The following is a 15,857-nucleotide window of genomic DNA, read 5'->3' as shown; positions in this document are numbered from 1 at the left end:
GTGTGTTTTGACTAGGTAGTGACTATCACCCAAGTGTTTTTAAAAAATTTTTATCCAGTGAAATTAAAATGGAACTTAACAAGGTAAGATTAGTTTCAAATTATGATTTTTAAGAAGCTTTAAGAACGATAAATTAATAAATAAATTACTTTAAGACACAATGATAATGATTATAGTAAAATATATTTTCAATTATGTTAATAATTTGCACATTTTAATTGTATAGGATTAGTACTTAACTCGGTTTTGTCTGATATACAAATAATTGCCTTAATATTTTTTTAAATTTATTGACGGAGAAATTGGTAAACTTACCTTACAAAAAAAAAAAATTATGTGTTGCATATAAACAATTAACAATGACATTTAATCTCATAGCTACAGTAGGTTAATTAGAAAAAAAAGCTGGTAAGTAAATGGATGGAATTAGATTTGAATCCAATGATATTATACCATTGTATACGAAAAACGATTCTGAGCGGAAACGGTTTATCTGTCTAGGATATATTATAGATTATTAAAAATTTTAAAATCTTAGATTTAAAAAGAAAATTTTTTATGAATTTCTAGCTTAAAATAATTTGCGAATGTTCGTGATTTTTACGTATGTTGTCAAAATTAAAATTTGAATGCTTGTAAAAAAAAATTGTGACTATGAATTTATTTTATTTTTTAACTGCTATTGTAACAATATGGTAAGAACCGTGTATTACATTTTCAAGCTTTTCTAATCAACAAATAAATTTGTATTGATATTAATTTTTAAAAAAACTAATAATGATCGAAAATTACATATGCCTATGAATAGTTCAACTTAAGTCGAACATTTTTGAAAATTGCTTGGTGGATAGAATATAGTTATATAAACATTCGGTGAAAATGTTATGTATCTATGGTCATTTGTTTTAAAGTTACATAAAAAACCAATATTTTATTGTTAATTGATTTTTAATAGTATGTTTCATTTGAACAAGTCATGCCTAATACAATTTACAAAGGCTAAATCTTGAAAACAATTGTCTAAAGATTGACCTGATCAAACATCATTTGTTTTAAAATTATAGTAGGAATTATATTATTTTTCTATATTTTATAATCGTTGACTAACAAATATAAAGTAATATATGTTGTTAATTTTTACAATACTACGATATACAAATATACCAAAAACATTATATTATAGCCCCTAATATTATGATTTATGGCGGTATTCCAGTAAAATAACTGAGTCTCATCAAATAGCCTGGTAGTAATTTCATTATATTCTTAGTATCAATGACAATGTAACATTAATGCCAGTATGCCACTAAAGCAAAATTTAGCTTTGCACAAAGTAACTTGTTTTATTTTAATTCTGTTTTTTCAAAGTTGATTCAAAATTAATATGTTATCTATTGATTTAACGACATTGTTATGATCATTTTTTCAATAGTGCATAATAAATTGTCAACATGATAGGTATACTATATTATAGTTAAAATATTTATAAAATACAATAGGTATGTTGGTAAATTTATATTTGAATACCACTTGATATATTTATTGGACCAGCGTGAAATTGGCACCACCAAGAGGAAAATTTTTTTTCGTAGATTGAGTGAGTATGCAAATTTTAAAAGTTGCTTAGCAAATTTTAGCAAATAATTTGTAAAATATTTGCTGAGGTTTGAAGTTTGTAGCACAAAGTTGTGGTGCCAGCGTGAAATTGGCACCACTAAAAGGAAAATGTTTTTTGCGTGGATTGAGCGAGTATGCAAATTTTTTAAATTGTTTAGCAAATTTTAGCGAATAATTTGCAAAATATTTGCTGAGGTTGGAAGTTTGTAGCACAAAGTTGTGGTGCCAACTTCACGCACGTATAATATGACTATCTGCTATTAACTTACACAATATATTTAGTAGTTAATTTATCATACGAATAATATACACATAATATTATGTAACTTAAGTATCGCAGAATAGTCTGAATACAATGCCGAAACTTACTACGGTAATGGATCCAATTACCCCCATAGTTAAGGAAATCCAGTCGTACTTACCGCTAAATAAATTATTATGATTTAAACTAGGGAAATATGTGTTTAAAGTCGAACAATGTTTTTTATTTAACACCCATCTAAATTGTTTTTCTGGAAAAATATATTATAACTGGTCTACATACGATTGCTATGAATGCATCCCCACCAACGGTAGGTAAATATTTATATAGTTTCTGAACTGTCTAAATAGGTCCTAGGTAAAAAATAGCTAAAACCAAGTCTAAATATTTTGAAAATATCATAGTAATAAATGTTCTTAGTAGATAAAAGTGGTAATTTTATTATTTCGAATTACAACAAAATAACTTAAGTGGCTTGGCGTAACGTGATGCTTACAATCAATCTTGAAACGAGATCTGAGAGTAAACACAAACCAGTACCACTAGTTTCTGAATGGGTGACCACTAGAGTTTTTAGGGGAAAATCCTTGTTATACTACACACACGACCTAGTCCAAAAACCAACCATACCCTCATCCACAGTAATAATAGTAATATATCTACTAAAAACCTACAAAAATAAAACTAAAGGTCATAGTTGTCAGGTCTTATATTCAATGAATAAAAAATACCTACAATTGTTATTTTGAAATTTCGTTGGAATTTTATCTTAAAATATACGCAAAAAGGAATGTGCATTTAAATTTCAAAACTTTTCGGTTTCTATAATTTATGACGAATCTATTGTATTATGTTTAAAAGTTTGATATAAAAATTAAAAATTGAATATATTTTTAATTAAAAAATAATTATCAAATTGTTCTAGAATTATTCTAGAATTATGATAACTTAAACATTTTTTTAAAAAAACGTGTCTATGTATTTTCAATATTAAAATTTTTTATAAAAGAAATCTAATTCAAAATTCTTAGGTATAATTAGCTTGAATTCAGTCTAGATATAGCATAAATGTATTCAGATAATTTATTTAAAAAAATATGTGTTTATTGTCATTAACATTTTAATTAAATGATTGCGTTTGCAAACAAATGGTTTGACGGTTATTTAATAACTATCTTATATCGTTATTTTATTTTTAACCAGAATTAAAGCTTGAATATTCACTATTGATTTTATTAATATACACCAACATTTATTAAAATTTACTCTGATGGAATGCAATTAAAATATTTCAATAGAAATAAACGATGCAGTTCTTTTTTTGCTTGTAGTTTTTAGAGTACAAACTGTATAGTGCTACACTACTATTGTACCAACAATAAAATAAATATTTATGATATTTATTATGATAAAGATATTGAGTTATTGTATTTAGATAATTTATCAATTTTAAATATTAGGTATATTTTTATTATTAATATCAAAAAAATTTTTTTTTTTGATTTATCATATTATACACACTTCAATTTTTATAGATTAATAGACTAACAAAATTATGTTATTCAAGATATAAAAGCATGAAATAAAAATTTCCAATTTATTCTGACGCCTGGCCACTTTTTTTGATTTTTGATTTTTTCCATTAACATGATATTATATGAAAGACTAGTCTAAATAAATGTTGAACAAATCCAACAATGCTTTGTGTGTGATAGATATGATAAAATATTTTTAAATTAAATTAAAAACAAAAATAGAAAAGTCATAGATTGTAATACTAGTATGCATAGAAAGTAGAAACGTTAGGCTTTTAATAGCAACACATTATAAATAATAAAAATGATAATATTATATTGAATAATTTGATAATCTGACCACTAATTTTAAATGATATTATATACAACAAATATATTAAAAAGTATGTTATTTTTCCTCTTCAACTAATTAGAATACACATTTTGTAAGTCTCTTATGCTGGATTATAATTATGTTTTAATGAAATTTCAATAAGAAAATACCTAGTTTATATATAACATATTTTAAAGTTTAAAAAATTATATTTGCATAATATTAATGTTATTATTACACATAATTATGTGTTTTAATTAAAACACATAATTGCTATATATTATTATATTTCATGTAATATACATAAGCCTTAAATATTGATTTTGTAGGATACCTAACAATTATTGTTTTTATTTATAACTCTGTTATACTCGTATAATATTTTATTAGGTTTAATCATAGATTTTTAAATAGAATTGGAAAAGTTTAAAACATTTTAACAATATTATAGGTAACAGTTTGAAAATATGGTTATGTGATATGGACTGATTCAGAAATATGAAAAGAGGTTGCTTACTCCAAAGTTTTTATTTTCAAAATTTAAAGAAAACCATGGAAAACTCTCTCTTTCGGGTGTGCCTACTCATCATTGAAAAGTCAATGTATTGTATATGGTGTGTGGTGTGATGTGTGTTTTTGTTAAATTTGAACTAAATTTTCATAAAAAAAAAACCTATTGTAAGGGTATAAAACGTTTTTGAGCTAATAGAGTACACGGTACACAAGTGGATCAGTACCTAATTGAATAGTCATACGGCATATAAAATCTAAAATTCCATATGATGAACTAACTTTGCTGTCGAATTCATTGAATAAGCGTATATAATAAATTATGTGTGAATATTAACGTATCTACTGTAATTATACATAGATCAATTTCATGAAACAAATAATTACAAGTATCTAATATCTTAATAACTTAAAGTTAGTTAAGAAATTTTGAAAATTTAAATGTCCTGTTTAAAAAATTATAATAATATAAGTTTTAGTAGAATATTTCAAGTATCTACTATTAATATTTTTTGATTAACAAAGAAATAACTAAGACCGACTATAGCCCATAAACGCAAAATATGACCTAAACATAACCCAAAAGCAGAAAATTAAACATCCTATAAGTTCAGAAAATAAATTTGCAAATAAATATAACTAAAAGTTTACTAATATAAATAATATAATAGTAATTAATAATTGATATTTTAGTAATATTATATGATAATGAGTAACCTAAAGTTAAACTTGAAATTTGATTTTCTGTGTTTTAATAGCTCATGTCTGTGCTTTTTATGCACTTACATGTTTCATGTTTTAATATTAGAGATGATTTAATGAGATGCAATTTCTCGTTTTTTGTTAATTTGATTGTAGATTAAAGTAAGCTATGTGTTCATTATAAGCATTTCAATATACATCGATATCTAATTTTTTTGTTTCTATTATTATTTATAAAGTTTTCCTGACTAAGTCATCTAAACTTAAGTATAATTTACTAAATTGTTAGGTATTTATAAAAACGATATTAACATAATATGTAGTAAATAACTAGGTTAAAAAATTAGCGATATACATTAATAGATATAAGATAGTGTTACAAGCAATGAACGATCTAAAATACAATTTTCATTGAAGATAATCTAATTTAGGACGTCATGAAGACAACCACGTTTTAGTCTTCGATTGATGGGACCGACTTTTAACCCATATATCTAATTATAAACTAGGTAAATATACTAGTAATACAAATAGTAAAATTTGCCATTCATGAGAATGGTTCTGTACTATTGGTAATCATCTTGGTTCGTTCGAAGGAGGATCAGGCTTAATGTATGGTGGATATGCTGTTTTTTTTAAAATAAAATTTGCTAAAATATATTCAGCAAACATGGATATTATTACGTTCTTGGGAGAAATAACAAAAATGCATAGGAAACGTTATTAAAACGGTAAAAACTAAACCAATCCTCCATGACAATGAGGGCCTGTTCACTCCACTTCTGCTAAAATGTATATATTTAAATAAGTAACTTAAAAACAACATTTCTTATTCTATTACATAGGTATATCCAATGTAAGATGTACCTAAAAATTGGCTAAAATGTAAGACATACAAAAATTATTAATATTATAAAAATTATTATCTCTTGTGCGTATTGATCATTTTATTCTTTAAAATTGATCTTTTTGGATCCATATTTTGATGATATATTATTATGTAAGTCACGCAGATGAAAGGTATAAACAATTTTAAATTGTTCGGCATCGTTAACAAGAAAATTTCCACTGGAATAGGAATACCTACCTTTTTACTTTTGTAAGGTAAAATTATTCAACTAATGGAAATACTTCAATTCGAAAAACCATTGAAAAATTAAAACGAATTTTTATTGAATACTTAAGGAAATAAATTATTTAGTGAAAAGTTATAACTTAAAACATAATTTAACCATAACTCGCTTTGCAATGCCTAGCGCCTAGGTAATTATAGGTTTAAAACAAAATCGTTATCTTAAATATTGTATAATTTACTATGAGCAATGTAGACCACGAACTAAGATAAATTAATATAACTCCGTGATGTAAACTGTGATTGAAATAATTAAAATTAAGAAGTACTATGACCCTTTTATAACTTTCATCATCTTTTCATTCACATCACTTTTTATTTTACATATTTTACATAATACAATGAAAGATTGGTATAAAAAGTACTGGTTAAAAGTCAACCAAACATAATCAATAGCACAATAACATTATGTCAATGTGTTAATAATAAGAACAATTTCGAACTGTAACTTTCAATGATATTCAAATCCTATCATTTACGATTGTAAAATATCTCAGATCAACATTCAACAACTGACCACCTAGAATCATCACATCAATACGAAAAGATTATAACTAAACAACCAGCTATGTATACATAACATACTACGTTTATCAGTGATTAATAATTAATAGACTAACTTAAACAGATAAACATTAAGCTACTTGTAAACAAATTCCTTCCAAAACCAATCTGAACTTAGGCGAAATACAATTTACGTCGTCCGCTATAATAGTAGCAACTAGCGAGTACAATATTATAATACAGGGAGATTTTTTTATCATAAACCACTCATTATTTCAAAAAGTATCAATACTTTTTGAAAATATTTTTTTACAAAGTTTCATGATGTTAAAAAACCAACGTTTTTATTAAAAAATTATAAGGATAAAAAATATTTAAAAACATAATTTTTTAATAAAAACGTTGGTTTTTTAACAACTTGAAACCATGTAAAAAAATATTTTGAAAAAAGTCAATACTTTTCGAGATAATTAGTGTATCCACTTAAAAGAATCACCCTGTATATGCCAAGTATGTTAAATAAACACAATTGAATCCCTTTACGACGCTTCCGACACCGTTACAATTGGATAATTGGAATAAATATCCAAATACTTAAGCAGTGATAATTTTCTTCAGGGAAATTTTAATTGAAAGGGTACATAAATAATTTAAGTGGTTGATACTTGATTTAAAATGTGTACATATAATATTTTAAGAACTATAAAAATGCCCAAAAAAACAAGGAAAACAATTATCATTGTGAGTAAAAGTAGTTTGTCATACAAATAAAATACTTTTTATACAACATATTACATAATTAATCATAATAGTTTTGAGAAAAACTTTTTAAAAATTCCAAATTTATTGTATTATGAATACATTATTTGGAGTAGTACGCAAGACTACCTACTATGTCTGATTACGACAGCGGGGGGGGGGGGGGGATCGTGTCGCGTAAGACGTACGGTTGGTGACAAAGGCCATAACTTTATTTTGTGTCACTTCGAATTGACAACACCACGTCTGAAGCCTCAAAGCCTACAACATGACGGTAAGAACTCTGTTTTTGTAAACATAATATATTATTTAATTTTATCCAACTGTCATTCCATAGTTTAATAATTAATGCATGCTTACATCACAAACATAAATTCTACCACACTGTAAATAATTTTTGTCGTGATTTGAATACCACCTCTACCGTGACCGAACTACGATCAACCATTTACAATAACCAATGATAGTTATTTTTATCGAATTGTCCATGGACAATTTCCCTCAATTCATACTTTTACTGTACTTTCTTATACAGATTGTGTATTTAAAATATGTTGCAGCATTGTTAAAAAAACAAAATATGAAACTCTAGAAAAGCAGTCATACTTAGAAATTAAAAAATAGTCACAATGACAATTCACATATACAATAAAATATGTAGATATTACTAATTTACATTATTAAGACTATACTATACTATACTATAACTTTGTGTATAATCTAAATCCCATAAGCAGTTATTATTTTTGTACAAGTTTAATAATATCTAATAATTTAACAAGATAAAGGTTTAAGTATAATGTTTGAAAAAAATTTATGAAACAAGTTGTTAATTATTTTATTCCTAGTATTATTATTATTATTATTATTATTATTATTTCAAAACCTTGCTAAAATATTACAGAATCTGTATTTTAATTAAAGTATTAAGGATAAAATAATTTTAATCGTGGAATAGCAATATTATTATTTACATTGGAGTTAATAAACTACTCGTATATAGGTATTGCAGAGCGGATTTTATGAAAACCGTGAAATTATTACAATGTTTAGGTTAATGATTATTACCTTGTAGTTGTATTGTTTATTAGACATAAAATTATTACTTATTACTTATTAGTTATTACGTCCATTGTATGATTAAATTCGAACTTCAAATAAATATCTGTTGAAATTAAACATATTTACAATACAATTATTTGTTAGGTACCAACCTATAATCAGTTTTAAACAAGTACCTAAGATAATTTTTAATATTAATCAAACCCGTTTATTTAAAATGCAAGACAAATAAATGTTATACAGTTTGAATAAATTACTAAATTCAAAAAATTTTTTTATAGTTCTCAAAACATAGATTGTTTTTTTTTTTATATTTAAAAATATCATAGGATTTATTGATAATTAAAGGTATACAGTGAAACGTCTACATAGCGTATACTATAGAGGAATTTCAATATGTCCAGTATTAAGGCGTGTTGGTTAATAAATGTTTTACTTTACAAATTAAACACTATGTTCAAAATGTGTTCTGTCTATATGCAATATAATAATATTTTAAACAGTTTTTGTTTATCATAGATAAATATGAATGACATTTGTTAATTTATGTAAGTAGAATATTATTTTATTAAAGTAGTTAATTGAAAATTATTCATTCTACTTCTTTGAATTTATAGGGGGGTTTCCGTTTTCCGCCAAAAGGACCCTAGCCCTTTATCACCATGGCCTTTTTCTGCCTAAGGTTGTATTTCCGATTTCCGCCAAAAAAATTAATAAATTATTATTGAGAACCCCTGAACTGAATCCACATACCATGTAAGCTCCTCACCTTGTATCATACACGCGCCAGCTCACCTCACACAGATATTGATCATAAACTATATTATCTAATTCTTATCTTACGACTATTATAAAGTATTATTATTCGACTATTTAGGTATACCCAGCGTATTTTCTAAAGCATAGTCTACTACTCTACTATATACGAATTGTTATGAGTATAAACATCACTCATTATTATTAAAATTAAAATTATATAAAAATACACATTAAATATCACAATATTTTTGTTTTCCAAATAATACATTATTATACAAATTATTTACTATAAAAAAAAAAAGAAAAAGAGATTTTTTTGACAAACTCAGTAGATGTACTGAGTACATCGTAATCATTACTGGCTGATGGATTCAGTTCAGGGGTTCTCAATAATAATTTATTATTTTTTTTGGTGGAAATCGGAAATATAACCTTTGGCGGAAAACGGCCATGGTGATAACGGGCTAGGGTCAATTTGGCGGAAAACGGTTACGCCATTTATAGAAACCTTTAAAAAAAAACCATAAGAATATTTTAAACAATTTATATTATTGAATAATAACGTGTATGAAGTAACGGCTGGCCGACCATGTGTAAGATTAAAAATTGAAAACAAATTAATTATTTTTGAGAAATGGAAAAAATTACGCAAAAGCGTCAAGTAATAAATTTAAATATATACAATTTTTATATTTTATTGGAAAAACATAATTAATTCTAACGCGATTTCTAAATGAAAATAATATTATAACAAAAATATCTAGATGGAGTACCTATAAAGGTTTTAGTATTCTTGAGTTGTTTCAAAAATGGTTTTTATGTGAGAGCTATAAAATATTTAAGGGTCAATAGTTAAAAGTTAAGTATAAATAAAAGCAAAAAGTTGAAAATCTATCCAGAGGACATAAAATAAAACAAAAATTAACTTTCTATATTGCTCATCGAATCTTTCACTTGGCCAAGATGTGCATAATATTTTCTTGCATTGGTTATAAAATTTTTAAGAGAAGTTTACACAGCTTTTAGCGAGTTTAATTCATGGGTTGGAGATCTCCGTCAAATGTCAAAACAAATTTATGGAACATTTACGTGAATTTTTCAAAGTTACGAGTAATAATATAATGAACATTTAATTATAATATGTACATATTATTATTTTCTAGATTATTATGCAGGTAATTATTGTTTATACGATGGTACTTTTTTATATTTATTTATGCATTATTACACATCAACGTTCCAGCTGCTGACCTCATCACTGCAGGTTTGTTGAAATACATGTATGTAATAATGAAATATGTATTATGCGTCCCTATAACGTATTATAATCCTCAACCTATTATTCCGCATAAATTTATGGAAAAAGGTTTAACTTTATCTTTTCCGATCCTGTACAACTTCGTTTACATGACAATAAACAATATAAATACCGACGGTTGTCAAAGAAAAGTGATGTGAAATACGTATTTGTTGAAAGTTATAAACTGCGTGGAATTCTAAGTTTAGATATAAATTTCACTTCTAAAATAATACACATCATATATTACGCGTGGAATGTATTAGTTTTTGTTATTAACTATTACAATTTTATAAAATAATCGCACCTATTCAATAATTAATCAGAACTGTTATTATTATTAAAAAAAAAATATATAATTATATATATAAATAGGTTATACATATAAGTAATAATAACTAATTATTAATTACGCATTTTTTGGACTGTAAATCACTGTCTCTTGTTCTATGTAGGTTATATAAACTCATATATATTTATTTTAACATACTGAATAAAACTCGTTTTCAACAACCAAAATCATGATCCTACTGTTATCGTACATTTTTTTATCGTTTCATACTAAAATGTTCACACTATTTTTGTATGAACTACTTTTATCTTAATTTGTTGTTTACTTTTGACGATACATAACTTGAATTTGTTGAACCCCTGTGAAAAATTAAAAAAATTCTTTTTTTGCACTAATTGAATAATCACAATTTTTGAATGGTTTATTTTATCGGAGCATAATATAACGCACCTAATTTTTGTTTCAAATCAATAATTTATTTTAAAACGCAAACTATTCGTAACAATTTGGGACTTTTTTTTCTTAACGAATATTTATTATAAAATTATTTTTCAAAGCACTCAACTTTCAGCAGCTAATTTTTAATAATTTTTGTCCATATATATTTGCTATATCATTTGACACTTGTTCTTGGCTGATAATAAGTCAATACTATTTTTATTTTGAAAATAACAAAATCTTCAGTTTTAAAATCTCGGGAAACAACAGTTAAGACTTCGGAATATTGTTTATATTCGACTTTAGATAACTTTTGTAAGCAAGGATGAAGGAGTTAGTTGCTGAATATGAAGCAGGGACTGCGCTATAAGTGCTTGTAACTACTTAACTAATCTATTTTTATTGGCAAAATGCGAATTACTGTCTTCTCGTCGTAGAGCTAGTTGAAAGTCCCGACGATTTTCTAAAACATTTATTTAACGATACATATTTTTATGTCTGCAGAAATTACAAAATTATACGTACGGAATCCAAAGCAGTATTAAATCCCCTTGAACCATCTATAATCTAATACTAATATATACTGTACTCATCATTATTAAATACCCCTAAGCCATATAGATAGTAATTATAATTGAAGCCTGAGAATAATGACTGAATTATTATATGGAGTATTATTACCTTCAAATAAATTAAACGTTAATTCATGAATACATATTACATATGCTTACTGTTTTCAATTCGATATATAACATCACTTAAAACTAAAATCATCCACACTGGCATGCAAACATTTTTAAATTTCTGTAGATTTATGCATAGCGAATTCTGAATGAAAATGAAAACTAAATATAAGCCTAAATACACATATTGAAAAAAATCAATTCATCTATTTTACATCATTAATTAATGAAGACATTCCAAAAGAACTGAATGACAAAATATGTTGTTGGATCGACATAATAGAGATTAATTATCTACAGTAATATAGACACATTTAAGCAACAAAAATCACCCAACTATTATTTATTTCAACAAATAAATACAGAAAATATAGGTTTATTTTATAACTATTTATTTATTCATTAATAAATTATTTTATTTATTTTAACTGAAGTCCCAGACATTTACATTTAATAATACTTATCATACTATGTATCAACTATCAATCTATGACAGTGGTTCTCAACCATAGGGTCGCAAATATAAGAAAATGTTTTAATATAAGTGAAAAAAAAATTAAATGAAGATAATTTTTTTCTTTTAGTTATGGTAATTGAAAAAATTAAGGGAATGGAGAGGTAGAATCATGTTGAACATTATTTTCAAAAAGGACGCATGAAAATTGGGTAAATATTTTGGGTCATCAACACACAAAGTTTGAAAACCATTGTGATTTAATCCATATCTATGTATTATCTTTATATCAACTATTTTTGATGTTATTAGATGATTAAGTAATTCCTACATGTCTACAAAAAGTATTGTACTATAATACTAACTGAAATTTATAATACGTTATTATAATTGATGGCATATAGTATTGGCAGGTACGTATTACTTAAGTCTTCACTAAATTGTTGTGGTAGTTGCTAAATGTATGTATGAAACATATCGGTAGTGAATTGTTTACCATTTAAAAATAAAAGATTTTATAATTACTCACATAATAAACTATTAAATTATAAAAAAATCAAATCATATAGTGTTTACCTATATGGTTATACATCACTAAGAATTATTGTCATCCTAACCCCATATGGCCATATTTCTGGATGCTATAATATACATATTTGATAATCTATATTATATTTAATATTATCGATATTCTATTATACAAACTATAAACCTACGATAATACGCTACACGATGAAAATAAAACGAAGTAGTACATAATCTAAGATATTTATTACGCCTAGAATCATAATACATACCTGCAGCTAGTACGGTACTGAGTCCAGTCGGTATGCCTAGCCCGAGGTTGCCAAATGAACCTTTCTCTTCTATGCAAGCCACGCTGCCCATGACGACTGCAAGTATACCACAAACGATCTGCGGGCAAGAATAGTAACGATAAATAATAGTATATTGATAAATTTCACATTGAATTACAAAATATAATACGTTTATCACTGATATAAGATACTCTTGTTGGACATCTAAGAGGATGTAAAAGCGTTCATTCTGCACATTAAATTTATTGAAATCGACAACGAAAAGAAGTCAATATGAGCTAGTGTTCAAATATTTGCAACTGTTTATGTAAGGGTTTCGTGTGTACATATTTATTCAGCAAGAAAACGAATAGAAAAAAACGTTATCCCAAAAGCAATAACTCCATTGGTTTCGGACACGGAGGTCCGAAAATGGTTGGATTTTGGACTGGCTATCGATTACAAATGATTTAGAAACGTGTGTTTTATAAAAGAAACAAATAAAGTGTCGATGTTATTTTGGCATGTATTGTTTTTGTATCGTATGATAATCAACAATGCTGAATGTTTCACATGTAAAATACAATGTATAGCAAAAAAAAAAAAAAAAACAAGGAAATAAAACCTGTACCAAGCACTATCAATACCGCTATGATGTACAACATTCTCTAAAAATGCTTTTTTTTTATATAATACAGTAATGTAATATACTCATTATATATAAAGTGATTCACCTCCCATGCTCATTCAATTTTTTTTCTTTTATCATGTATTTATTCAAATTTTGATTTTGGTAATTTTTAAGTTTAAAAAAGATTAATATCATTAATATACTTTGATGATTTTTTGATTTTTTTTTTTTTGTACCATTTGAGGAAGAAGAGTGTTTTCTAAAGTTACTAAACTTTTTTACAATTAAATTATGGAAAAGATTATTATTATTTTTTTAAGTTTAATGAAGAAGAAAATGGGTGTGAACATACAATACAGCCTAGTCTATAGCTTAGTCTGTAAAGTACTTAATATCAATTTATTATGAAATAATACTAAATAAATTTATGATAAAAATGTTAGCCCTCTTGTAATTTTAATGAATTTCAATCTATGATTTGTTCTAAAATGTAAAGAGGTACACTAATAAGTTATTTTTCAAAATTTGAAATTTAAAAATATGTTAGGTTCATACACGGATTTTATTTTAGCAAACGGAAATTCTAATTTTTTTGTATATTTATATCTTTGTCGTTGATTACGGTTGCAGAGTATAAAATAGTCATCATAATAATTGGATAGAGTTAACGTGACATTAGCTAGTTATAGCAGAAACTTAACAAGTATATAATCTTAAAAAAAGATAGATATTATATTATTTATTTATAACACCATAGTTTTTATAATAATAATAATATACTCAGATTTGGTTGACAAGGTGGAATCATAGGTCCTCAAACCTATAAAGCCAGAAACAATACCACCAACAAGAACGGAATGGCCCAGAAATGAAATGAGAAGACTATGAATATTTAATTAATGTCAAAAATAAATATTATATTATATCATTACATAATAATTTTTGATTGACTACACATCGCTCCCCTTCACTTTTGTACCTAACATACATATAATCAAATATAATGAAATAGTGGAAATATGCAATGTTACTATCTTCTTTATATAATGTTATTACCTATAAGTATAAAAATTAATAACATAATAACATTAAGTTATCTATTTATTATGTCTAAAAATGTGTGAGATTTTGTTCAAGTTATTATTTTTTTTTTTCGTATATTTAAACATTTCTAAAAAAATGCGTATTTGTTAATATCAAGCTTTATCATGAAATGTTTATATTTTTTTTGAGACTTATATAATATTAATTATATATATTATAATATTTAATAGGTACTTTATACTGTAAAAACTTATAAGTCTAATAAAATAAAATAAATGTTATATGATTTTTTTATAAAAATTTTAAAATGTATTTACTTATTTTTGTATAAGTGTAATTTTTAAATAATTCCTACGTACAAGCGATATTTTTATGTACAAAAAAAAATTTTAACAAAAATGTTTTCAAAGCTAAAGAATAAAAGAATATAATATACATTATACACACTATAGGTGCTATTATATTAATGAGGCTCCGTTGCAAAATATGGCAATAATATACATAATATAAACAAGATTTTTATTTAATAGAGTATCAAAATATTTAAACATCATTGGTAATTAATGTGTGTATTATTTTATAATGTAAAATTTTCAATTGACATCATTATTTTAAAAATTAGGAACTCAAATGATATTGTTATATTTTTAAAATATTCAAGTTATTATCTACCCTGCAAGTATTAAATATAACATAATCTTGAATTATACTAAACAAATTGCACTCCTGTTAACGATCTAATGACATACACACAAGATCTATGTGAAACATCTAAACGCTTTTCTAGTGATATGCCATATTTCTAATAATTTTAACCGTAAAATATTCGATTTTTGTGAACAATAACGAAATTCATGTGCAACAAACTGCACAAAAATCGACAAAAAAAAAGCTAAAAACACATTCTGAGTCTCATAGAATCTATTGATAAAATGTCATATATAGACATTAGCAATAACAATCTATAGTTTCCGAGATTAGCCATTAGCAAAATACGTTTCGTATTCTGTGGTAAAATATTTTCATTTGTTTGCTCTTAATTACTAAATACTCAGTCATACATTTT

General features: G+C 25.2%; 1 protein-coding gene across 4 annotated transcripts in view; it reads right to left on the bottom strand.

The window, feature by feature from the left end:
* The window catches only part of LOC107165213 (uncharacterized), a 160,080-nt gene that overhangs the window by 91,827 nt on the left and 52,396 nt on the right, over positions 1-15,857 (bottom strand). For all 4 annotated transcript variants that reach the window (XM_089227569.1, XM_015513353.2, XM_089227570.1 and 1 more), the window contains one exon: positions 13,117-13,234. In XM_089227569.1, the coding sequence (XP_089083695.1) occupies positions 13,117-13,234 (118 nt within the window). The remainder of the gene's footprint in view (positions 1-13,116; positions 13,235-15,857) is intronic.

The sequence above is a fragment of the Diuraphis noxia genome, unplaced genomic scaffold (assembly GCF_037042655.1).
Source record: "Diuraphis noxia isolate RWA-SAM2 unplaced genomic scaffold, SU_Dnox_SAM2 contig0004, whole genome shotgun sequence".
Taxonomy (NCBI): domain Eukaryota; kingdom Metazoa; phylum Arthropoda; class Insecta; order Hemiptera; family Aphididae; genus Diuraphis; species Diuraphis noxia.
This window is presented reverse-complemented; position numbering and strand designations above follow the sequence as displayed.